Genomic DNA, 27390 nt, shown 5'->3' on the forward strand with positions numbered 1-27390 from the left:
TATTTGGATGCCGCTGTGGATGTATTATAAGCACTAGAAAATTTAGCCCCTAAAACACTTCTGCTTTTGAGAAATTGAATAATCAAAGATTTAAAGGTGCACCCTATAAATTTCAATTATTACAAATATCGCTTAAGGACATTCCATGGTAGCTGTGACCATGAAAATCTTAGAATAGGCACTTCTGATAATTTACAAACGGGAATAGCAAATCGGTTGATCGTAGTCAAGAAACATTGTATTAAAGCTAAAGTAATATCAGTCTTGAGGGGGAGCTTTACAACATAAAAAGTTGATTATTTACAATTTCATCACTTCAGACTCGATTTCAACCGCGACAACGATCATTGAATATTGTAAAATCACCAATATGATAAGAACCAAATTCTTGACCCCATACCAAAACTTTGTGTTACCTTTATCACTATGCAGTTCTATCAGTGAAAATGAATGCCCTTCTGGCTCTTAGCAGTCTCAGTGATGAAATTCAGGTTTTATGGAAAATCTCACTGATGGTGCATATTTCCTAGTGAATGAGAATGTTGACTTGATTTGCACTTTCTTTTGTATGTGTTAGGGCACGTTCATGCTTGATTTTGAAGGCAGAATGAGCGATTTGTAACGCTCATCGTAATCGCAGTTCCACGGTGCACTGTTCATGCTCACTTCTCCAGGCAATTCTCCTCGGGTAGCCTTCAGCTGGATTCGCAAACCTGTGTGCGCATGCTACGTAGACCCACTAGAGGTCAGTGCGTTGACCCCATTTAAACGCGTTTACAAATTGTAAACGCATCTTTTTGTGAGTTTACGATTGTGAGTTTTTCGGTGATTCTACAAAAGTGAGCATGAACGCAATCGTGTTTTAAACTAAACGCGTAACAGATGCCTGATTCTGGCCGTCAAAATCAAGCATGAACGCGCCCTTAGAGGGACAGACTCCGACAGAGGAAATTAATTTTGAATATGATTCTTTATTCCATTTGGGAATGAACTTCCTCTGAAAAATTGATATCAGAATTTAGTAAATCGAATCTTTCTTATTTCATTTGTCTGAATGGTCCTATGTAATGCCAGCCTGACCATCATTAAAACAATGTTACTCGCGTTACTCTGTAACTTAATTACCATCATCGTCAGCAGGCGTTTAATCGCCTTTCCTCACCCCTTAATCATTACTCTTTAGGCTATAGGGTCTTTAAAGGGAAAACTCAACTGTCCTCCTTTTGTTTGTACATGTATTTTCCTTTCAAATTTTTCAAACAAAGGATTCTCCCTTATCTCAGACTTTTGATTTGGATTTTGTGTATGTAATGGTTTGGATAGATGTGAAAATGCAAGTTGTTTAGATACATTCTGACCTGATATTTGCTCCTGGCTTTATTTTTTCAATGACATACATGTGTGTAGGGTTAAGATTAGATTTTAATTGAAGTCTCTCAATTAGCAATGTGAAGTAAAATTTATTTATTATCACCATTTGTGTGTACAAATTGGCAATTTTCATTGATTTAAAATACAACTCATTCACATTAGTTTAATTATTTTATATTGTATTCTTTTAATTATAAAGAGTGGAAAATACATTACTTTGTGCCACTTAGAGGAGGAAAGCATCTAATTAATTTTGATGTTAAGAACTCTCTCTTGCCATGGGTTAAAGATGCAATCTTCTAATACTAAAGGTGTAAAGACCAGTTTTGGAAACGCCCCTCTCTCAAAAAAATGAAATGGAAGCTCTTATTACCAATCGTGTGAAAGAATATGTTTTGACTAACATGTGATGATACAAATTTTACCGGGAAACCGCCTACTTATTGATATACAATGTGTATTTGGTAAATTGCTAAAGTATATCCATTTGGACCTGATAGATATCGTGCACGTGTTGCGCACATGTAGCATAGTCCTATATACATCTTTCTGTGTACAGTGCTTGTAACTTTACCAAGACTGGGCCAAATTTCTTATCATTTTTGATGATTCCAGAACCTTGCAGTACACACCAATATGCTAGATGATCAACCTTTTCTGATCGATTCCACAATGTTTCTTTCACAATCCAATGGCATGACCAGAACTGGTCTTTATTTTTAAGTCTAATATATAACGAATATGTCAGTATTCAATATATTCTTGTACTTTTTCAATTGTGGGTTTAAAACAAAACCTTGCAAACTCATCATTTTATCAGTTACTGGAAAACCATTTGTTGTGAACTGGTGGAGCAGGTCAAAGGGAAGTAATAGCTATTGCGATAACTTCCCTGGCCCTGCTAGGCTGCTTCTAGTACTAGACCAAAGTCCACCATATCCTCCCACCGATCTGTTAACTTTAGACAACTGGGCTCTTCGTAAAGCATTAAGTTTTAAACCTTCTGTATAGCAGGTACTGAAATATAGTTATCACATTTTTTTAAACTGGTATCAGTTCATTAGTTTTTACTGACATCAGTTCCCATACATTGAATGAAAACTGTTTGTACTCAAGTCTGAATTAAATGGGGATAACAAATCCTGTGTAATAGCTATCTTTTACAATGTTATCGTTTCTTTTTAATCATCTGCAATAACAATGCCTATTTCAAATACTGTCTGTTTACCCAGCTACATGCCTGTACATTGTACACCTACTTTTAGGCTGTATATCAATAGTTCTGTCTTCCTTGCTTTGTTTATCGGTGTCTCTGCTTTCCTGCCTGCCTGTGTGTACATAATGTCTGTCTGTCCAGCTGTCTGTCTTTATTCCATTGACCCATTTTAAATGTATTAACCAACAAATATATCTCTTTTTCTCCTCCCACATTAATTATTCTGCATTGATCTGAAACATGTTGTATTAAAGATATACATTATATGTGATAGTGTATGCCCTCTTTGATTGTCTGCTTTTTTCATTCTGAAAGCTCTCTCATTTTGGAGCTTTCGAACATGTTACATTTCTTTTTTTATAGAAGAATTTGTAATACCATGTATTTTTACCTGGTGTGTTAATTTTGATGAACATTTCGATCGCCCCCTCTACTGTAACAAGCATACTACTTGAAACTTGCATGTAAACACAATGGCCCATACGCTACTAAAATTTTAATCTGATGTGGGGTTTGGGCTTTTGATAATAATCGGTTTATAAAGTAAGTCATAAAGATTTTCTTTTGACAATCAATGAATCAAGACCTTCACATATGACTTCTCTTACTGGTCAGTCAGGAAAGGAGATCCCAATTTTACACCTTGCACCATCATTATACCCGGGTACAGGGTGGCAAAGCTAGAGGGATGTCTTGCCCAAGAACATTGATACTGTCTGCTCTTCTGTGCAGAGACTTAAACATGCAACCTCTGCATTTCCAGTCAAGTTTTTTTAACACTTATGATTTAGAGTTATGATTTGCATTTTCCCATGTTTTTGATATTACAGACTTTAAATTCAAATAATCATTATTTAATTATGAAATATGTTACTATTGATCCTTTAATTCTTTCATTTCAGATCCCAGCTTCACAAAAAGAATCAGGGGTGAAAGGGAGAGAAAGAATCAAGACCTTCACATATGACTACTCCTACTGGTCAGTCCAGAAGGGAGATCCCCATTTTGCATCTCAAGAAAGGGTGAGTATTTTAAGAAGATGTCTTTACAATAAAACCCTTTGACTACTGAATTCTGTCTTTCCCATAAGGTTAAATACAGGGAGCATGCAGTTCCCATACACAATGGGTTAACAGAAATGCATGTTATGCTTTCTCATCACCTCAACAAGCGAGTGTAAATTGAAATCCATCTATTTCAGTTATTTCCTGTTGTCCTTTGCAGCATATATCATCTGCTTAGAGTCAGAAACACATGACTTTATGTAAAGTATTATTTGTTAATGCTTTTTTTTTTTTTTAGCTCTCCTCAGATTATATGCCCTTAGCCCAGATAATTGATAGGTGTATAAACTTCTACAATAACTAGTTAATATACATGTACATGTATGCCCTGTAGAAATTTGTAAAAACATGCACAGCACCTTTTATAGTAATAGTAAAATCTGATGGTGAAAAACTTGTCAAATGGAATTTAGTACAGAGTTGGTTTTGAATATGTTACTGAACTTTCATTTACATGTAAATATGTAAGTTTGTTAGCTTCATGTAAAGTTCTTTCAACTTTTTGCTAAAAAGATTCTTTCAGCAAACGTAATGGCCTATGTTATTTTAGTGCAAGGATGGCCGGTTAGTCATGGTTTCAATTTCAATAAGTTTTGCTCAGAAATTTTCCTTTTCCACATGTCTGGATGAATCCTATTCATTGCTACATACATGTACCAAGCATCTTTGATACTGCAGACAGAAATATTTTCATACAAAATATCAAATTGCACCCAAACATGCCCTTACATACATTGTAGGTATGTACAATGGTATTTTCATGTTATTCTAAGATGTGTTTATTATCATTACAGCATTCAGTACATGTTATGCTTATAAAAGTGAGATGGAGAATACAGCCTTGCTTTGTGTTGATTTACAAGTTACACCCAAGCAGTACAATCAGCAAGGAAACTATGAATTATTCATTTGCAATTTACTTGCTCACTTTAAAGTGCCTGGTTAACATTTTTACCCCCCAAAAAAGAAAAAATTGAAAGCTTCTTGGGTAGTTAATTACGGTTCTTTATGAATGTTTGAGCAAGTTTCAACTGGGTTATTGACATTGAAGATTGGTATTAAAAAGAATGTTGATTTTTATAATAACCCACAAAGCTTCAATGTACAAATCTTCTATTGTACAAAAGTGGTACAAGTACAAGAAAATTATAATTCCTGTCACCCAACCTCCTGCCTCTTGTGGCGCCACCACTCATTAAACGTTGCGGTAGAATAAAATATTAGGTTATTCCTGCCCAACCAATTGCCTGCCATAGCAGCAGTTAATGCATGTCAATGGTGTAATGTGAATTCCAATCATGGAGATACTGTCAATTAAAAGGTGAATTAAATAGGTCATTGGAAATAAGTGGAGGAGGAATTAATGAAATGGAATTCTGTGGTAAACAGTCTGTCAGACCTGCAAATGTAAAAAAAAATAGTTGTTTTTCAAGCTTAAAGATCAAATCCAAATGTAAATATTAACTTTTCATATTACTTTGTCTACCATGACACATATTATTCTCCTGAAATATTGCATTCTTTACATTGATTTAGTCTACCGTACATGACCGAGCCGACTGGTCTCGGCAGCTCTTGGCAGCATTTAAAATATGCAACAGTTCTGGTTGCATTGTGTTCTTGGCCCATTCAAGGCTACCATAATTTAGCATAAAATCAGTCGCATGATATGTCACACGACGACGATTGACACAGAATTCTTTTTCTGTCAAGCGTGATTCATCCAACCCACTCACTCACATGTGTTGAGTTTAAATTGATTTGTAGGGAATGTAGAGATAGGTAATGAATAGAATCAGTGCCATGAAATCTGTCTGTAACAATACATGTACATGTGGTTCATTGAAATTTCATGAAATATTCATGATTTATTCTACCCCGAATATGTGGGATTACATTGAATGTGTAATTAAAAAAATAGGGAAGCTAAGCAGATTCATATTAACTTTAATATTTCAAAATTCACCTTCCCTATGCCCAAGTTAGTTCTTTTTTTTTGGGGGGGGGGGGGATTTAATTAACAACAATCTAATTAACAGTTAATCTAAAAAAGAATATTCATTTTATTTGTGTGAAATTGGACCCATACCCTTTTTCTTCTCTAAAGTATGAGAAATATACTATTTGTATAAATTATGTATACTGTACAGTATGTAAAGCACGTCTCTATAGAGCATGGTGTTGGTACAGTGCATGTTGACTTTCAAAATTCAATTTTACTATTCTTTTTGCTTACTGTTCAAAGCAAATAATGTATTCATCAGCATTGTTTTTTAAATTATGTGAATAAACCTTCAGATTTCCCCTTTGTTGATCCATGTTACATTTGTTTATTTCCATCATTTATCTGTATTGGTTGTAGGTGTATTCTGATCTGGGTTCCGATGTCTTAGACTCTGCCTTTGAGGGCTACAATGCCTGCATCTTTGCCTATGGACAAACAGGATCTGGCAAATCTTTCACCATGATGGGGGTGCCAGTAAGTTTGATTTTATTTTTTTTATTTTTTTATTTTTTTATTTTTTTATTTATTTATTTATTTATTTATTTATTTATTTATTTACCGTATTTATTTATTTATTTATTTATTTTTTTTTTTTGGGGGGGGGGGGATTTGTTGTTGAAACAATAGCAATAACAATATATTGAGGTATTTAAAATGCATTTACACTGCCTGGTGAAAGATAAAACAGTCTGTGTTTATAGACAGCTTTAATAGTGAAATGCTTAATTGTGGAAAAATCATAATTTTTTTTAATGTAATCACGAAACCACCTCGTTGGTACATGAAACTGGTTTAAATACATACAACCTTGAAAAGGCAAAATGATATAAAAACTGTCATTCAGATATGTTAAATAACAAATTTTAATCTGTCCATATCACAACAAATTTTGACTTATGCAATTTGTTGTGCCATTACACTTTGTAATTACCTACATGTAAGACAGTGTGGTACAAGATACAAGCATATGTTATGCATGAAATGTGAACAAAGATAGAGCGCCTGTACTTCAGTGTGTCTTCTATCAGCTCTGAATCGACTCTGGTTTGGCTAGGGGTCAGAAGCCCACTGTGAATTGGGTATTAGTAATTCAGGGGGAAAATATGATGAATTATTCATCACATAAGAAACTCCCATGACGATATGATTCATCAGTTAGTGACCCACTCCCCCGACCAATTTCGCCTCTAAATGAGCTCCAGTTCATTCATGTATTACATGCTGTAATTACTTAAAGTAGGCGACCTATTTGGGCTAAGTACATTACTGCTTATGAAGGGACCCCATAATTAACTGGAGAATAGACTCTCCACTTGGTAGTTGTTTCTGTTAAAATGACAAAATGAAGTAAGGTGAAAACATAACATGGTGAGGAGAATGACTTCTTTAAGAAGGCAACTCTGGGCTAGCGGAGAAACAGTATGTAATGGAGAGAGTTCCCAGTCAGTGTTTACCCCTCCACAGCTGAAATCCATCTTGATATCAAATTGATTTCAATAAAGTGAGAAAAATTAGAGGCAATTTTTTTTTCTTCAATCTGATAAAAGATGATTTGTTATCATTTGCCCCAAACTTGCCAGATAAAGCAGCAGATAATAATTTCCATTGTTCTGTGGAGAAATAAAAAATCAAACCTGTCCCCAAATTATATGAAGTTTGCCTTAATCATTTACCCTGTATGTGATGTACATGTTGTCTTTTTTTTGTCAGAACTCATTAATTTAGATAAAATTAAACTTAAAAACAATAATGGAGAGTACATTGTTCTTTGCATAGGACATTATAATGCAAAATTGTTGAGGGATCTTCAAAGCTTCCCAGTTTGGTTGTTCTTCATCCGATTTCTCTCAAACTTTTTTAATTATCCATTTTTCTGCTTTTTATACATTTTTTTTAAAAATCACCTTGGTTTCAGGATGGCCTTTACCTTTAAACCTAGCCAGTTTGATCACAACTTGGGGATCTCCAATCCTACACAATTACATATTTGGGACCCCCATCAAATGAAATCATAAAATCTACTAACTGCTTTCTCTCAGTGTTATGACTCATAATGTACAGGACTAAAATGGCAGAATACCACCATATGTTTTCCTCATGGGACACTCCCAGACATCAAGCAGATAAGAATATAAACTAATGTGTGATTCTTACCAATACCAGCGCAAACACGCTTTCCGAGATTGACCTAAACTACAGCTGTATTGATTAACGAGGAATCCAGGTTGCCTATTGCAAAATCCGGATTTCTATATTTGTACATATCTGAGTGCAGATCTGAGGCAAAGAACCTCTCATTTCCCATTGTGTGTTGCTGATATTTTCGGGCTGTGTGAAGACAGTAGATTCTTGAATGGCCGTGACGGACAAAGTAATAGTTTGCTCAGAAGCACTTTCGTCTAGCTTTTCTCAAATGTATTTATAATCTTACTTCACATATTGTATTAACAAATTTGTATCATATTAATTAAAAGAAATTCCTTATAAAAATGTTGATAGCTTTGATTATATATTTTATTTAATGCATATTACCACATCTATAGACTGTAGGCCAGTGTCTTTGTAATATTAAGAGGTACAATATGCATGGATATTTGATACGTTGATATGGTTGAGAAGAAATTGAATTTGTCATCAATTGACTTAGATTTCAACTAAGATGGTATTTAAAAAAAATTGTTGAAAATTTAAAGAAAAATTATTAATACCTTGTAATAATAGAAAGGGGAATCAATATTGGTTTTGAGAATATATATATATATATATATATATATATATATATATATATATATATATATATATATATAAATCATATTTTATATCTGATTCTGTCGGGTTATGAGTCGTTAAAACATTTATGCAATTAAACATAAGCATGTGTGTCCACATTTTCTGAATTGCCATGCTTGTTCTCTACATAATTTAGCGAATCTAACAAGTAGATTCGCCTCTGCAGCCTGTTATCTATAGATTAAAGACTATGACATATCTAGACCAGAATTAACCTTGTACATAGAACAACCTTTACTGAAGTCTTTTGTGATCTATGTGTTCTGTATTAACACTGTCACATTTTATTTGTTTAGGACTCCAATTCCAGTGGTTATTAGCCCAAGATGTCTGATCATCTAAAGATATAATAGTAAAGATAAGGAGGTCATTCAGACCATTAGGTGGTATAAATGTGTCAATATACATCTAGTTGTCATTACATCTGGCTACTGGCACAATCATGTTGTCAAGATTATGGTATACCTGGACTGTACAAGCAGTTGTACTTTGATTGTTATGAGTAGGTATGTGTAAACGGTGAATGCTTAAATTTAGGGCCTAATTGTCTAATTTGGCAGGCTTTACATTGTATCATTGCTTGACATTATTTATTTTTTCTGACCTAAGAGTAATGATTAAAGGGAAATTGTTATCTTTAATGTAGGTTATATTAAGTTGTAGCTATGTAGACTTTAGCTTTCTAAATGGATAGACATGAATGTGAAAAATTGAAAGAATAAAAAAGCACACTGGAACCAGTGTATTCATAGCTACCATATTTTTCATACAATTCTTTTTGTAAGTGGAAGAGTCTTGACAATAACACTTGAACTACTGTATGTCCAGATACACGTATATGTTTTCACTGTGATTCATTTTAGGAAACTTTTTGAATAGGAAACATGTAGCTTCTTGTAGAGGATAACATCTCTGCTTGTATCTTGAAATTAAAACAAAACACCCACTAATTATCCACAATTTAGAGTCTTATATGCAAGCTAGTAATATAAATGTAATGGATGTGAGAAAGAGCAACACAATACCAATATATTCACCACTTTTTTCCTTCAAATATATGTACTGGCTATGTTGAGCAAAAGTCGTAACAGGGACATCAGAAGCAAAAATTGCAAAATAAAAAAAAGTAGACCATGAAGTCAGCTTGTATATGATAAAGTAATTTTATTTCCATTAATTTCATACCGTATGAATCATACCGAGATGCTTCTATATACGTACACTACGTCATTTCTAACTCCGATGCTGGCCCGGGCTCTGGGCTTGGCTGACTTAAGAATTCCAAAATACCCCTCATCCTTATGATGAATTAAGATTAATGGTATCAGCAAATTGCTGTACCATCCTCATTAAGTTGGCCGCCCGAAGATGAAAAATGGTAAGAGTGCAAGTGGATGCGGGATCAACCCGGCCTCACTTGTGAGTCACTAGGTAAATTGAGTTCATTTGGCAAATAAACATGTAAACATGTGCAGCGGGGTGTACGTCCTTGCTTGTACACGTATCAGTCATATATATTTTTAACAATATGGACGCATTCAGAGCAGATAAAGGTCATTTGATTGAGAAAAAAACATAGGGAGACTTGAGATTCTATGATACACATATGGAATATTCTTTTCAAAAGGGGAAACAAAAGCTTATGTCAGTTCTAAATGCGTATATTGGGACCTTTCGATATTTAACAGATCGTTGAAATGTAGCTATATTTGTACCAGGATGTAATTGTACAGTCTTGTAACTATGAACTGGTCTCTTGTCAAAGCTGTGCTGTATGATAGAAAGTGTATTTGCATGTATAACGTGTCCTTACATTAATGACATATATTTGTATTCAAGTAAATATCACAGGTGTTCATTATACACATTTAATGTAGAAATATATCTCTTTTATTTTCATAATATATTTCAAATTTAGAGCAACGTACATTGTCATGTAGACCAGTTTACTACCGGTACTTGTTTGTTTTGTTATGTATTACGTCTCGAAAAAGTCAAATGCTTGCCAGATGCTCTCCTGGCATAGCAACAATTATTGTACTCAAACTGAATTTATCTATCATCCATAGGGGGTGAATCAAATGGTTGGTAACCAAGTGTTTGGAAGAAAAACATGCATAAATTGAAATACATTATTAGTAAACAGGTCTTTTAACACGTTTCCCATTTTAACAGAGTTTATAAATGAGATAAAGCTATCTTTGCTTAATCAAGATTCTCATATTTTCTTCAATTTGCCAACAGGATGGAGAAGGTCTCATACCCAGGATATGTGAGGTAAAGAAAAGTCTTTTTCAGTTTTTCTCCTTTTGCAGGATATTAGTTAGTGTGTAATAATCAATAATTACATACAGTTTATTTTGAAGAGAAAAGTGAAAGATGAAACATAGGAAGTGATGATAAAGGCTTTCATTTTGTTATTGCAGATAAGGGCTTTAGTGAAGTCAGGTCTAAAAAAAAAAAGACAAGTACATATACTGTACATGTGTTTAACGTCCTATAATACATTTACAGTCATATTCATAATATTTCATTTCAAATTCAAATGTGTTTATTACATTTGAGAAATTTTACTTATTACCTGTGTAGGCTATTTAATCTCTTTCAATTCTTCAAGCTTCCATAGTTAAATATTACTGATAAATAAAATTTGATTGGAAAGAAAGTTAGTTCTATGTGATGATTTCTTAAATTGACTTTTACATTCATTTGTACATGGTACTTTTAACATGTGACATTAAACTATTAAAGTGATCTCCCTTGTTTGATTGCAGGGGTTGTTTGCCAGGATCAGGACTGATTCCGACGATGTGTCATACAGGACGGAGGTCAGGTAAGAATAACACAGGTCAAATGTCAAATGTCAGAGTTCAGCAGTGAGGAAAACATAGTTCCAGGAAATTTCTTTAAAGGGATGGATCATAAGTTGTCACTATACAGCCAAAATGGATGTAATTAAAGGAAAATAATTATAAAAAATCTTTGGCACTGGTTTAACCACAATGATGAATTTTGTCATATTCACTTTTTGAGATCTCAAAAGTTGTTGATAGTCCTCAAGATTTCCCCTCTTTAAAGCTGGTACCATTATTGTTTAGAAACAGGTACATTGTAAATGTACATTTTGAATAATCCAGGGTATATGCAGGTACCTACGTACATGTACATGTACATGTGCATGTGTTAACCATAATCATGCCACTGTATGATTAACCTTCATGTTATCTGCCTTCCATGAAGTATATAGTACCAGTGATATTTGATGGCATTTTTGCTCGTCACATGTTCGAAAAAGCTACAGGGACTGTGGTTTTGAAACCACGATTAATCACAGTCAACCACAGACACAATTGTCTACTCGTGCTAACAACATCATTGCATTGCATCATCTGACTCACAAACCATTGGCTGAATACATAATACTAACAGCAGCGCAGCTACATAATACTTATCAAGGGTTTTATGTACATCATGACACGTGTATGTACCTGTAAGGTCAATGTACATATATGTGGAGAAATGTGGATAGAAACAAAAAAGGCGATTGCTAGTTTTATCAGTCAGTCGCGGATGTACAGTGTACAGAGGTTGCACCAGCCCTTGCCCCCCCCCCCTCCTCTTCATTAGCCCATGTAGCATACCTATTAAGAACACTTTTCCCCTCAAAATCTTGCATCCCTCATTTACATTTTTTATCTAATTTTCAAATTGTGCCCCCTCCCCAATCCAAAATCCAAATCCCCAATCCTGAATCTGCCACTCGTTTTATGTTCTTGCATTTGGCCTGGTATCTATGACTGAAAGTTCAAACTGCATGCAAACAGTCCTTGGTGCGTATATCTTTAAGTGCATGTGTAAAATGTCTAAACAAACACTTCATATTGATAGGTTACCTATTCGTTGGAAGCATTACAATAATTAATTTGAATATCATTTTTTTCTCCTATAACTCAAGTGTTTTTACGTCCCCAAGTTGAGTAGATTTTGCTTTCAGTTGTCATTGTCCCTCTATAACTCAAGAGTTAAGACGATCTTAGACAATTTGATGTTATCCTCAGAACGTTATATTCATATTCGGTGTTTACATGAAGCAAAACCCATGGATCCATACTTATACTTCCTGGAAGGAAATAATATGGCACAACCAAAAGTGAAACTGCAATCGATTATTTCGTTCAAGAAAGCTTGTCAAAATGTCTTGTTTTATATCTGAACAGGATTGATGAATAGTGCGTGCCTCGATAAGTTGATTTGCTTCAAAGAGTTGATTTGGTCTAATACATGTACATCTAGGTGTGGAGACTCCACCTCGAAATCTCCCCGCGAAAGAAAAATTGAAAGAAAACAAAAATGTCAATATCATGTATGTACCTCTATAGGTCATTACACACGTCTAAAAAAATGCAGCTCTCAAGAAATATCAACATTTCAGACTTAGTGCTTGGAAAAGGAGCTTGTGCATAGACAGGAAAGCTTGCATATAGGTCTGTGAGGTCTATGAGGTTAAAAACGTTTTCTTTACAGAACATTGTGCTCTCTTAAAGCATTCTTTGCAAGTTTTTATGTTCTCCTGTAAACTACAGAATTCTCTCATTCCCCAAGGCTTAATACAGGAACCAATTGGTACCCATAGGCAATGATGACACAGGAACGATGGTATGTTGTTATTTGCAAAAGCTTGTACATCTTTTCTTCCCAATTCTGTTTTAATTGATAGTTTTTCATTCTCTTTCTTTGTTACATAAACAGTTACCTTGAGATCTACTGTGAGCGGGTGAGGGATCTACTGAAGACCGGCAGGGAACACACCCTCAGAGTGAGAGAGCACCCAAGAGATGGACCATATGTACAAGGTGTGTAGACAAAAAAATTCTGAGCTATCTAAGTAATGGATGAGAGCACAACTATCCCTGGGGGGTGTTTCACAAAGACTAAGATCGAATTTAAGTTGGACTGAACTATGGGAGGCTATTCATGTCACTGGTTGCTCTCATCATTGGTCTCTCAATGATGATCTTTAGATAATACTTTTTCCTTCAATAATGAATTATCAACAAATATAAATTCTGTAGATTTGTGACCATGATTTGTATGTCCCTTGAAAGACCACTGCCAGTAAACGGTGAGAGCAAACAGTGGCATGAATGGCCTACCATAGTTAAGTCCAACTTAAAGTCGATCTTAGTCTTTGTGAAACACCCCCTGGACAACTTCTCTTCTACAAAAGTACCCTGTAGGATAGTTATCCCTAGAACAGCTTTCCTGATAAAATTATTCTTATGAAAATTAATGTCCACATATAAAAACGATCCCCTATTTGATTAAGTCTCACTGATTCTACTTCTACTTGGGCTTGGGGTTATTGTCCAGGGTATTGTCGTTCTTAGAGGCAGTTGTCCAGGGTCTTAGGGGTAGCTGTCCATGGATAGTTGTTGCAGGCTTAATTGTTCAGAGGATAGTTGTCAAAGGGAGGGGGATGTTAGTTGCACAGAGAGTTGTAGTCCATGTAGCAGTTGTCCTACGATCATCCAATCTCTGTACTACTCAAATCATTTCCTTATGAATCAGAGTGTAAGATGTAAATTAAGTCTTCAGCAATGGCTCAGTGGCAGAGCAGGGGTCTCGTAACCGGAAGGTCACAGTTTGAAATCAAATCAATGCCCTGGTGCCCTTTACCATGTCTCTCAGAGAGGACTTAAAGCCGTCAGTCCCTGGTCGCTTACTTACAAGCATACACATGCCTTCTTAGCAGTCACCTATTAACAAACCAAACCACCCGGCTTTCCTGAACAGATACCTCTGGGTTATTGCTTGTATCAAAGGTCTGTACCAGTACCTGAAGATACAGGAAATAGTACTTGTTGCTTAGAGATCACTTTCACTTGTTTTGCTGAACTGGTTCAAGTGCAGACAACATTAGTTATCACATGACACTGGAAAATATTTTGAAGCTTGTAAGACAAAACAATTGTGTTCCATATTTGGACTAAGGAAGTTTTTTCAAACATTGCTTTTGTCAGTCATGTGTAAAATTAGTCAGGTATTCACAGAGAGAAGCTGTTGGTAGCACTTTGTGAGAACACTGGAAAATTCTTTTGTTTAAACTTAAAAGAAAATTTGAGGGGGTGCTTTAAGGGAATAAAGGTAAAAAGAAATGTAAAAGAAATATAAATTATGTTACCACAGCATATCCTTGTATTGTTTTTCTCTATTCCCATAAGCAGGGGAAATATTCAAGAAAACAGAAAATGGACATAGAAATAAAGACCACATGCCTTTATAAACCACTTATCTATAAACCCTAATCCTCCACCCCATCCACATGTATACAAGGTTCCCTGTTGACAACAAAGGCTAACATTTGGTGGCACCAAAGCTCATATTCGTGGATACTCACTCAACTTCAGAAACTACTATTCATTTTGGAGCCTTTCTTGAAAGTCACTGGCATTCTGAAGGGTGAACTTAAAAAGTGCACACATTCTCCAGTACTTGGTATAGCCCGTTTCCAATTTCACAAACAAAATTTCTTCTTCATGCAATCAACCTTAGGTATTTGCTTGTCATTCCTGTCAATACAAATATCTTGTCACTGATATATAAATACTCATTCTTATTTCAAGTTGATACGGATCTCTGTGGAATGTAATGCATGGTATTACTAATACTGTTTCCTTTCTCCACCAGATTTATCAGTCATCTTGTTTCAGATTACTATGGTGTCAATTACATGTCCTGATTCCAGTACCACAAATATTTGAATCCTTTCCCTTAAAGGGATTGGGTAACTTTGTCTCAGATTCTGAAACGAAATCCTGGATTTAGATGCTGCAATGATAATTATAAACCTTCAGGTCAGTCAGGAACCCCATGACTTTTACAAGTCGATCGTCTGTCTGATTATCAAGATATTTATGATTGGAAATCAAAATTCAAAAAAATTTGTTTTCCTAACAGCCACTACAGTCTATTGGGGAAAATGTGTGTGGTAAAACTGGTCACTCAAGGATTTTTACTTTTTTGAGGCACTTCATGATCATTTTGAAGCGCAATTTTTTAGGGCTTCAATATTACTGTACACCATATCACAGACACTGATAACATGTAGGGCCATGCATCTCAGATTTAACATTGTTAACGATGCCTTTAATTGACATAACAAGACACACTTCCTCTTCTCTCTCTCTATCTCCAGATTTATCCAAGCACCTGGTGTCAGATTACTATGATGTCAAAGCACTTATGGATAAAGGCAACGAACAAAGGTACCTTCAGACCAAGTTTATGTAAAGCCCAAGTCCACTCCAAAAATAACTTACTTTCAATAGAAGCAGAAACATCAGACTAACCAATCAAACTTTAAACTTTTTTTGATTGGTTTGTCTGATTTTTCTGCTTTTATTGAAAGTTAGTTATTTTTCGAGTGGACTTGTCCTTTAAAGGATGTACCTTTAAAATCTGACGTTTGTTCTCACATCTTGGATAATACACTATTAATGAAGAATAATATTTCTGAGTACTTTACCAAGAATAGGCCATTTAAAAATATCTATTAAAGTTCGTACACGTTCACCTCCTGACAGGGCATTACATTCACCTGTTATGCATTATTGTACCTCAAATTGCATACATTATGGCTTGCCCTACCTAACACATGATATGTGCAGTAATTAGCATTCTGACTGTTGAAATACAATTAGTCATAAACAGATGATGAAATAATTACTAAAGACATGCATTATATTTGTTTACATTGTAAAAATGCCCTGTTGTCACTTTTGTAGCTGTTTGAGAGTACACATCAAAAGCTAAGCGATTGATAGATTGAGTGTATAATCAAGTGATTTCATATCATGGTCAAGTGCAAAATAGGAATAAATTGCTAAGTTATCTATTTTATATTTATCCTGCAAATTATTATTAAAAATATGATAAATAATAAGAAAGATTATCATTAATATAATGACTCTATAAAACTTTGAGATTTATCTGTAGGAGTTGATAAAGCTGATATATCTGTTAATTTTCTGTGTTTTGTTTCCTATCTCATCCCTTTCAACAGAACTACAGCTTCCACCAACATGAATGATACTAGCAGTAGATCACATGCCATCTTCACCATCACATTCACTCAGGTACCTCTTTGAAATTGGAACTGCTGCTTTTTTCCATGGTTCATGCATATCTTCGGGTTATTGGTCCCTATATCTCAAATTACCATGTAATAAGTTGTGCTTTTATGTATTTTACCATTTGTTTACATGGAAATTCATTTAAAGTGTTGAGTTTTCTTTTCTTGGGGGGGGGATGTCACAATATTCCTTTTAGGGGTTGCCAGTCATTCAGATTTACATTCCTAAGGTAATGAGGAGAATAAAAATAAAGAAGATTTGAAGGGCAATGATGATTGAATGCTGATTAAAGATGTGCACCCTACATTAACAAAAGTGGGATATGTCCATGCATATGAAACAGAATGATTTTGGTTGTTTAAAAAAAAAAAATTAAAATCAAAGTTCTCCATTAGGAGAACACTTCTCTCACTCTTTATTTTCCGCAAAGTATGAAAAAGCCCTCGTCATGTTCCTTGAAATGGTTGTCATGTATGTAATTAAATACATGTTCTTTCTCCATCATCTTCCTACGCAGGCCAAGTACATTGCTGATATGCCAAGCGAGACGGTCAGTAAAATCAATCTGGTGGATTTGGCTGGAAGGTAAGCTCATGTTTCTTCTTTTCTTCCTTACAGAGAGTCTATCATTTTGTTTGACATTCATGAGAGACATGTATGAGAACCTTACAAGAAACTGCCCTTTTATTATAAATTTTCTGAAAAACTACCCTTGTCTGAAAAGTAAGAATATTAGGAAGGGCTTCATGGTATTTCACCATACTAGCCTCGAAATTGGATCTGAGATGACTCAGTGTTATCTTTAGAAGAGCGTCTGACAGCTAAAATTAACAACTAAATTATTATTACCCTTACTAACTTTTGTAATTTGTATATGAAAGAGTGATTTACACTGATTGATGTTTCTTGAGAATGTGACATATTAAAGCTATTATCTAAAATTATTGGGCAAAGGCCCTAATTCAACCAGCCACCTTGCATTCTCAAATTACGAAAAAAGGGGAAAAAACACCAAATGAATGAATGATTTAGTTGTTAATTGATGTTAATTGTAATTTTATCTTATTATGAAATGTACCACCAGTTCAGAATATGATAATTAAATCTTCCCCTTTTTTTTAAGAAGTGTTCTAGGCTTTTTGCAAAGCTTTCTTTTTCAATAACACCATTCAAGTTTATTATTTTTGTCTTATCTTGTCAATCCCAGTGAACGAGCCAATGCGACAGGTGCCACGGGGGACAGGTTAAAAGAAGGAGCCAACATCAACAAATCACTGGTCACCTTGGGGAATGTCATCTCTGCTCTTGGTAAGTGAACTTGATGAAGTCTGAAAGGACTTTTACTCGTCTTTTTTTCCCCTGTTTATCTCTCTCTCTCTCTAAGTGCCATATCGATTGACTTTGGCGATCATGCTGTTCCACAACCCTCGGCTCCTAGCCTTCTCTATTAGCACCGCTCCCCGTTCTTTCACTGTTCTCTCTTCTATCAATTTCTGCAGACTGTCCTTCCAAAGTATCGTCCTTCTTCCCCTACTCCTCCTTCCCACAATTTTCCCTGTCAAAGGCAAGATTCTCTAGGCCTTCTTTACGTGTAATGTGACCCATGAACTTCAACTGCCTAATCAACATCTCACGTATCATTTTCCTTTGCACTCTAGCTCTTCTAAGAACTTCCTCATTACTAACTTTGTCAGTCCAAGGGATTTTCATCATTCTTCTTAAAAACCACATTTTGCAACTTTCCAAACGCTGTTTAGTATCAGAGGCTAAAGTCCATGTTTCACTACCATACAGAAGTTATGTTGAGTAATAAAACGGCAACAGTCAAACAACAGAATCAGGATAGAATGAGAGAGAGAGAGAGAAGACAAATTGAATTGCAGCATATAATATGGATACATTTAAAGATTAGGCTTGATGTATAAGTTATTACAAGTCAGAACTCCATTGACAGATTAAATTTATACTAAGTTATCCATTTCCTTTTGTCACTTTGTATTCAAATTCCTTGTTAGTGACTTCTTCCTGTTTTAAAAGGCATAATATTAATTACATCTATCAATACAGCTATCTTCACACTTATTTCATTTTAAAGTTTCTTTCTCTACCGTACAGTTATTGCTGGTGTATGTTACCTTTTAAGTGCCTAATCAATTATTACAAGGAAAAGAAACCTAATACCACTCTGTACCTTATGAAGTGAGTTGAAATTTGATTGACCTTGCCATCCATCAAAATTAAAGGTTTTATCTATAAAATGTATGACAGTTTATGCAACAGTATCTCACTCACAAAAACATGTAAGTTAACTGAGCTATATTTTAAGCTGGCCTACATACTATATTAAATTTTCTCCCAGATGTTGTTTATTCCTCATCTATTTGAATGTTTCTTATAATTTTGGGAGTGATTTTAGGTGTTTTAATGACGTTTAAATATTTTGGATGGTGTTTGGTCACTTTAAACTTTATATGTGTTCTAAATCCAAAAGCGAATTCAGTATATTCATTCTCCTTTCTCAATTATCTTTGCTTTCTCTTTTTTTTCTTCTCTCAGCCGATGCTTCCTCTTACAGCGCTCCTAGTCCTGGAGGGAACCGGAAGAAAGCTCTCTTCATCCCGTACAGAGACTCGGTCCTGACCTGGCTCCTCAAAGACAGTCTGGGAGGAAACTCCAAGACCATCATGGTAGCAAGTAAGATTGAGTCTTATTCTTTATATCTTTATTCTTTATGCTTATGAAGTCATTACAAAAATAGTTCTGAGACTTTGTACTGACTAGGCTCCCCAAAGATAGCCTGGGAGGCAACTCGAAGACCATTATTAAGTAAGCCTTATGCCTACATTTAGTTAAAATGGTGTTTTGTTTAAATATCAGTTGTCAATTATGTACCATGTACATTGTACATTAACAGATCAAAAGTGTAGAAATACTGCATCTTTCTTTATATTTCCACTTTTATTCTTTCTTTCGCAGCCATCTCACCGGCTGATGTCAACTATGGCGAAACTCTAAGCACTTTACGATATGCAAACAGAGCTAAGAACATCATCAATAAGCCAACTATCAATGAGGTATGGAGTTCTAGGATAATTCATTTCATCAGTATTATCACCAAAATTATAGACAGTTTCATTGTCTTTGCTAGAACATAATACAGTAGTTTCCATCTATCCCGAAAATCAGGGAAAAATCTTGAAAATTAGTCCCCCTTCTTCAGTCAGGTAAATGTCAGGGAATATGAGAAGTCTCTTAAATTAGGGAAATAGTATAGAGTTTAATTGGCCTAAGAAGAAAGTAGTCAGTCTCTTACACATGTATTTCGTCTCATGTCCAAACAAGCATATCAGTCAAAAGATTGGCTCTGGTGGCTCCTCAGTGTGTAAAATGCCCCCATTAATGGTCCTGCAATTTTGAAAATGAAGGGGAAAAATGGGCGAATTTTGCTTTTATGAAATACTGGGAACCCTGTTAAGGAAAATTACAAAATATATATGTGCAGGTTTCGAGAAAGAATACGTTTTAAGTGCCTCAAATGTTTGACTTAGCTTTTATTTTAATTAATATTTTATTAGGACAAAAATGTGAAGCTGATTCGAGAACTGAGGGCAGAGATCGCCAGGTTAAAGAAGAGACTTGGAACATCAGTAAGTATCTGACCATTAAAGAGTGATGTGATATCATTAATATGAACTTCAGGGGTTATTTGACCATCATTTGTATTGTGAAACAGAATTATTCAATTTGAATTGTTTGCAGAGGCTTTGATCCTGCATGCAAAATCACACAATTGTGTGGTGATTTGGAGGAAAGCATTGCTAATGTCTGACAAGAATGATGTGTAATTTATCATTTTGAATCAAGAAATCAATTTGGAAGTGATTTGTTTTAAATTTGTTTGTATATCAGTTGAAAGGATATTGAGAATCTTTCCTGTATGTGTGCATCTCATCGTGTTGTTAGAAATCATAAATCCACATTACACTGAAAGAAATTGGTTCCATCTTTTGCTATCGAAATGGATAAAAATCATGCTAACATTGGTTTAAATGCTGACTATAAAGAGGGTACAAATTATGGTGTGCCCAGTGCCACCCTCTCTACCCTTTAAGACTTTTGTAACTAAATGAATGAACCAAATATTGTCATAATGAGATCAATTTCTTACTTCATTTCACCACTTAATCCATTCTGTTAATTTGTGCTCCATAGATCAATGGGCTATTAAAGATAACCCATATTTGAACTTCTCCACTTACATGTACCATTTTTAATTCAAATTTGGTGCATGAAAGATAATTTGCGTATAATGAATATATTGAGGGTTTGGTGACACAAAGACAAAACTTTATATTTTGCCTAAGTTAGCATTTGATATCAAAACGTTCAGAAAAATGTGGGCTTTCCAGGAAACACAAGAAGTCAATGGTTGGTGAAACATAGACTTGACTCCTTAAGGCCCAAGTGCTCAGTGACACATAAACCACTTTTTCTCAGAATGAAGTTACTTCTTTGTGTCACTGACCCCTCAATATGTATGTACAATTTACATGTTGCTTTTACTAACATCTGATTATAGTAGCAATAGATTATTGTGTTGTAGTGTCCCCTGAATAACTAGAAGTGCCTTCCTGATTTCATTTTATCTAATCGATATTATTTTCTTTCCCCCCTTTAACTCTCGCCAAGGACTTTGATGACCTTCCCATAGGCAATAATATGATGGACAAATTACATCAGAATGAAGAAAGAGTGAGTAAATCAATAGATATATTGTAAATAAGAAAATGAATGCAGAGATGTTAATGTACACAGGCTTTATAATCGCATACAAGACTACATGTATACAATACATAGATGAATTACTTCATACTGGGTACTTGTATATTCATGTAAGCTCTTTTTTTGTAATTGGTGTCTTTAAAGGAAATATTGTCTTGGGGAGAATTCTTTTTAGTCAGTACATTATCAACTTTTTGCTGAATAAGTATTGCATTGTTTAAGTCTGTTGTTCGTGAATAAAGATCCCATTGCAGCTAGTAAAACATATATATATATATAGATATATATATATCATTTATATGAATGTTTCAACAAGTCTTTGGTTTGGGTGTGGTATTGATATTTTCTAATGACAATTATTTTGGAGTGTTTCATTTTTTTAAATTTGAATTTCTTGGATTGTTCATTATAACACAGAAAGAAAAAAATCAGTGATGATTCAAAGCATGATTATTGTTTATTTTTTCATGAATAATTTTAAAAATTTACCCTTAAATTGAAAAAAAAAAATTAACCTTGAACAATCACAATTTTATGTTTCACGGTGCACTTTGCTTTGACATTCAGCGATCCAGCCTTGATGACCATAGAAATCATAAAAGCATGTTAAAGAGAAATGAGACAAATGTTTGAAAAGTTCCATCCCTAGTATTTTATTTTTCTCTTTCCTCTGGTTTATTTGTTCAAACTAACTAAAGTATTTTTCTTCTTCCTTTTGCTAATATCCCTCTTTGATCCTACCTGGCAACACAGTTTCCACCATACTCCAGCTTGATTGATAGAGAGAGAGAAACAGAGAGAGAGAGAGAGAGAGATAGATAAAGGGAGAGAGATAGAGAGAAAGAACAAAAGAGAGAGGGGGATGCAAGATTAAATTAGTTCTATTATCGTTTATCTTTCTTGTTTGTTTCAGGTAAAAGTATTGACCAAAGAATGGGCCTCAAAGTGGAATGAAACTCAGAATCTTCTTAAGGTAAGTTTTTATTGATTCTGGTCAAAAGTGTTGTCTGAAATACAGAGAGGTGCTCCATGAGTCAGTGACCAACTCTACTTGCTAAAGTGCACATCTGATATGTAGTTGTCACATCATAAAAGATACTAGATAGTCATTTGCATTTATGCCACAGTGAACCCCTGGAGAAAAATAAACAATGTGCTTAACATTTCTGAATCTTAGAACTTATGTATCAAAATTTCCACCAAACTAAAAGTAAGACACGTGCTGCTCCATGAGTCAATGGCCCAACTCTACCTGCTAAATCGTTGTTCACATCTGATACAGAAATATTTTATTGGATGGGATAATCGCAACATAAAGCAAGGAAGGGAGGCCAGATTTTCCTTTTTAGTTTCTGTATCCATGAGCCCTATGTAAAATTTTTGTAATTTTGGGGGTCCAGACTTAGATTTTGGGCAGCCATGTTTCCCATGCACCTATTAGTGTCGAGCCCTGCATATTGTTTAGGCTACTATCTACCTGAAAATTATTAAGTAGGCAAGCTTTCACCCATTCCTGTTGACTTGCTCAAGCCAAAGTGACTCTGTACACCGCTTCTCGCTGTCTGGCAGGGCAAAATAAACAGTGGGCTTCACATTTCTGTATCTTAGAACTTACAGATATGACCCTTTGTTAGATGCAGCTACTACCCCACTCGCCATTCATTTACAGTATTGAAATGAAAGTTAAGAAACGCCACACTTTACTGCGTCATGTGAATAAGCCTTTTGACTGGGTTTAAAGAGAAGTTTAGTTCTGGGAAGAGGTGAAAAATAATATTTGACCGTTATCATTGTATTATGCAAGTGTGGAAGAACATCAGATAAAAAATGTTCCCTGAAAAGCAAGGCTCTTCAAATTCCTTAATATTTTAAATATGGCATGTAACAGCAAAACAAAAATCGGGATGGATTTTTGTGCCACATGTTTGTGTGGTCCCATATTATTTACCATTTTGATGACTCCAGAACCTTGCAGTACACACCAATACTTATATGCTAGATGATCAACCTTTCCTGATCGATTCCACAACATTTCTTTCACAAAATGCAATCGCATGACCAGAACTCAACTTGATCTTTAAACCAGGAATAAACTTATTTGTTTTTGTGAACACTAGCCACTGTCATTTGCTTAATATTCAAAGTGTCATCCTATTAATAATCTTTTCTCATCTTCTCCTAAAAACAGGAGCGGACGCTAGCCCTGAGGTCAGAGGGCGTAGGGGTGGTGCTAGACTCTGAGATGCCCCATCTGAGTGTGATCGACGATGACCCCCTCAGCACCGGTCTGAAGCTCTACCACATCAACGAAGGCACCACCACTGTAGGTCATCAGGATGCCGATAATAAGTGTGATATCAGTAAGTGCATCATGTAAGCCTGGTTCAGATATGAGGTGGCAAAACCGCAGCAGTTTTTTTGACATAAGAGTGTTATAATAATAATAATAATAATATGTCTTGTTTACCCAGGGTAGCCTCATCAGTATTCATACTGTTCTCCCTGAGGACCCTGCAATCTATTCAGAACTATTCAGAAATGTCATCTTTTTTATTTTTCATGTTTGACTTTGTTCCCGAAAAAATTCTTAATGCTGTAAAATGCATGTAGAAAGAATTCCCCATGTGGCTGTATGTAATTATTTCCTATTTTATGTCTCAGGCCAAAGCTGTGATTTACTCAACATTGCACGATTCATACATGTATACAAATAGGTCACATAGTAACTAACAATGATTTTGACGTACATGCATTTGAGTAAACCTATTTTTTCTTATACCCTGCTTTGTTTTCATATCAATAATTTGTTTTCTATTATTATTATTATTATATCTTATACTGAACTATTCCCATAAGACCTTAGTCTGGTGCATTCTTGTACTGAATTTCTTTTTGAGCAAATTTATGTTTTCTTACTCCCTGCTGTGCTCAAATATATCAATACTTTATTTGTTTTTCAACCGTTCTTTCAATTTTCAATCACTTCCAATATCATACTTTTCATTGTGTCATGCTGCTTCATTCAAAAGATGTTTTCCATGTCTTGCCTTTCAGTGCTAATCGGCCATGACATCCAGGATGAACATTGTCGCATCGTGTGCACCAACGGGAAGGTGATCTTACACCCGATCCCCGGGGCCGACTGCGCCGTCAACGGCAAGGCCATTACCGAACTAACCAAGCTCACGCAAGGCAAGTGGTGCAGAAGAGTCAATGTCGAGGGGTCAGTGACACAAAGACGTAACTCCATTTTGGCCATTTTGAGAAACAGTGGTTTATGTGTCACTGAGCACTTGGGCCTTAAGGAGTTAAATCTATGTTTCACTAGCCATTGGGTGGAGTTTTAGTCTTTGTGTTTCCTGGAAAGCCCACATTTTCCTGAATATTTTGATATCAAACACTCATTATGGCAAAATATGGAGTTGCGTCTTTGTGTCACTGAACCCTCGATGTTATCATTTCAATGGTGCATGAAGGCTGCAATGTTTATCTTAATCTGTTTGCATGTCTCTGCTCATGCTTGATATCGCGTGGGTAGCGAGTTTGAATGCATCAAGCTGGCAGTTGTCTGGCAGATCCAGGATTATGTTAAAGAGAGAGGGGGGGGGGGGGGGGGAGGCACCTTTATGTAGAATGGTGAGTTTACACATTTGAAACTTTTTTTTTTTATTTACACTTTTTATGGTGTCTGTGTGTGATTGGGTGTGTACTGTTTGGCCCTCCACATTTTGATATGTTTTGAATTATTGCAATCTATTTATTGTTATTTTTTTAAATTGTAGTTTTAATGTTGTTGAATTTCATTATACCTTTACTGCATTGCTATGTTCGTAGGTTGTTTTGTATGTTTTTATCATCATTTTCACCAAATTTTGGAAAGAATAGATTGAATTTAATTGAACTAATTATATTCCTTTCCTCTCTCTCTTTCACTCTCTCTCTCTTTCTTTCTTCCCCTTTGCTATCTTCTCACTTTTTCATCCTACCATGTTGTATATCATGTACTGGGTTTGTGCCGGTTGTTATGCAATTTCTGAATGATATTATCCGAAACTTTACTTGCTACTTGTTTTCTTACTATATTTATTATATCTAATTTGATAGGAAGCTGTCCAGACAAAACCTTTTCTTGGTTTTTTTACAGCTGTGCCTTATTCTGTTTTGTATTAATTCATTTCACATGTATATACTATCCCAATTTATGTATTATATTTTAAATGAAATTGTATGTTTTAAATTTGTAAAAATGTTTTTAAAGATGGAATTCAATAAACTGAACTGAACTGAACTGAACTGAACTAATGGGTCACCAGGGGAGTGTTTCACAAAGACTAAGATCAACTTTAATTTGGACTTAACTATGGCAGGCTGTTCATACCACTGTTTGCTCTCACCATTATGATCTTTAGATAACATTTTTTCCTTTGATAATGAATTATCAAAAATGTAAATTCTGTAGATTTGTAACTATGATTTTTATGTCTCTTGAGAGACCAATGCCAATAAATGGTGAGAGCAAACGGTGGCATGAGCAGCCTGCCATAGTTAAGTCCAACTTAAAGTCAATCTTATTCTTTGTGAACACCCCCTTGGTGCCCCATTAATTCAATTCAATTCAATCCAATCTTTTCCAAATTTGATAAAAATGACAATGAAAACATATTAAACAACCTACCAACATAGCAATGCAGTAAACATCCCCCTGGAGTGTCAAGGTTTGACGGACGGATTTGACGGGTACCACGCAAGAAGTCATTTGAAGTATTATTATTCTTTTCTCTTTTTCTATAGGTTGTTTTCTCTCCATCGGTCATAGCAACCTCTTCCGTTTCAAGCACCCTGCTGAAGCCAGGAGGTTAAGAAAGGAACTGAAATCCAAATCGATGAATGATCTGTCCCTCTATCGATCGATGGACAACCTCCTTGCGCCGCTGTCCTTCTCTCCATTTGGGTAAGCAGAAACAAACAGAAACAAAATTAAGAAGTAATAGCCATGTAGTGACATAGAGAGCTTGTTCAGTGGTGATGGCAATCTTCATGAAAATAGTATTCTCTGTGGTTCTTATGAAAACAAAGTGGCATTTGAGCCCCACTGCACTAGTTTGGCAAGGAGGGATTGCATGGTCATTGACAGGTGGTTATCTCATCAAATCAGCTCTCAATCAACATAAGAAAAAGAGGATCATGTGGGACCAATGGTCACCGATGAGACATTGTTTGCTATATAGAGGGTGCAAGTAGTTATAAGTAGTGCAGTGGGGCATTAAATGTCTGTTCATATGTAGCAATAAATGATCTCTCCCTCTATCACTCAATGGACAACCTCCTTGCACCGTTGGCCTAGCATCAACAAACAGAAATAAAATTAAGTGACTGCCATGTAGTGACATGTAGAACTTGTTCAGAGGTCTTCACAATCATGGTGAAAACAGAATTCTCTGTGGTTCTTCTGAAACGGGTGGTGATTGAGCCCCTGTGAATGTGCCCTTCTATTGTTTTGAGGCAAAGACTTTTTCTGTTTTATGCTGACATGGTTAATCACCACAGTTCACATAATGTTGTTGATATGTAGTCATTGGTCATGAAGTAATATCAAAGTTGTGCATTAAAGTGCTTTTGACGGTAAAAATCCTACATGTGATGTTGAAATTTGTATTTTACTGTGCTTGTGGTGTACATTGTGTTTTATGATAAACTATTTTTGCAGAAAAGTTACATCAAATATTCAGCTTTTTTCTTTTTTAAATTTCAGAAATGAACTTACCTTCCATGTGTCGTTCATTATCCTAGACGTGTTCTATCTGTTTCAGTGTCGTATACAAATTATCATATACCTGTATCTCACATTACGCAATGCACAGCTGTTCCTGCACTTGTAAAGATGGACCATTTATGAAGCACACCATTTTTGTCATCCTCTTCATGCTGTTTATTCAATGTTTGTGAAAATATTTTCACAGCCTTAGTGTATATGTGATGATATTCAGGTTTGGAAACATTTTAAAGATCTGTATTGTTTAATTGCCATTG

General features: G+C 35.2%; 1 protein-coding gene across 2 annotated transcripts in view; it reads left to right on the top strand.

Annotated features, from left to right (window-relative positions):
* LOC584987 (kinesin-like protein KIF16B) overlaps window positions 1-27390 on the top strand; it is a 53099-nt gene that overhangs the window by 10890 nt on the left and 14819 nt on the right. For both annotated transcript variants that reach the window (XM_030998587.1, XM_030998588.1), the window contains exons 3-19: window positions 3490-3609; window positions 6014-6130; window positions 10691-10723; window positions 11221-11279; window positions 13196-13299; window positions 15642-15711; window positions 16509-16581; window positions 17096-17163; window positions 17786-17886; window positions 19135-19272; window positions 19555-19652; window positions 20154-20225; window positions 21268-21330; window positions 22274-22333; window positions 23549-23720; window positions 24415-24552; window positions 26152-26311. In XM_030998587.1, coding sequence (XP_030854447.1) covers window positions 3490-3609; window positions 6014-6130; window positions 10691-10723; window positions 11221-11279; window positions 13196-13299; window positions 15642-15711; window positions 16509-16581; window positions 17096-17163; window positions 17786-17886; window positions 19135-19272; window positions 19555-19652; window positions 20154-20225; window positions 21268-21330; window positions 22274-22333; window positions 23549-23720; window positions 24415-24552; window positions 26152-26311 — 1646 coding nt within the window. The remainder of the gene's footprint in view (window positions 1-3489; window positions 3610-6013; window positions 6131-10690; window positions 10724-11220; window positions 11280-13195; window positions 13300-15641; window positions 15712-16508; window positions 16582-17095; window positions 17164-17785; window positions 17887-19134; window positions 19273-19554; window positions 19653-20153; window positions 20226-21267; window positions 21331-22273; window positions 22334-23548; window positions 23721-24414; window positions 24553-26151; window positions 26312-27390) is intronic.

This window comes from Strongylocentrotus purpuratus, unplaced genomic scaffold (genome assembly GCF_000002235.5).
Source record: "Strongylocentrotus purpuratus isolate Spur 01 unplaced genomic scaffold, Spur_5.0 spur5_scaffold_5, whole genome shotgun sequence".
Classification (NCBI taxonomy): Eukaryota; Metazoa; Echinodermata; class Echinoidea; order Camarodonta; family Strongylocentrotidae; genus Strongylocentrotus; species Strongylocentrotus purpuratus.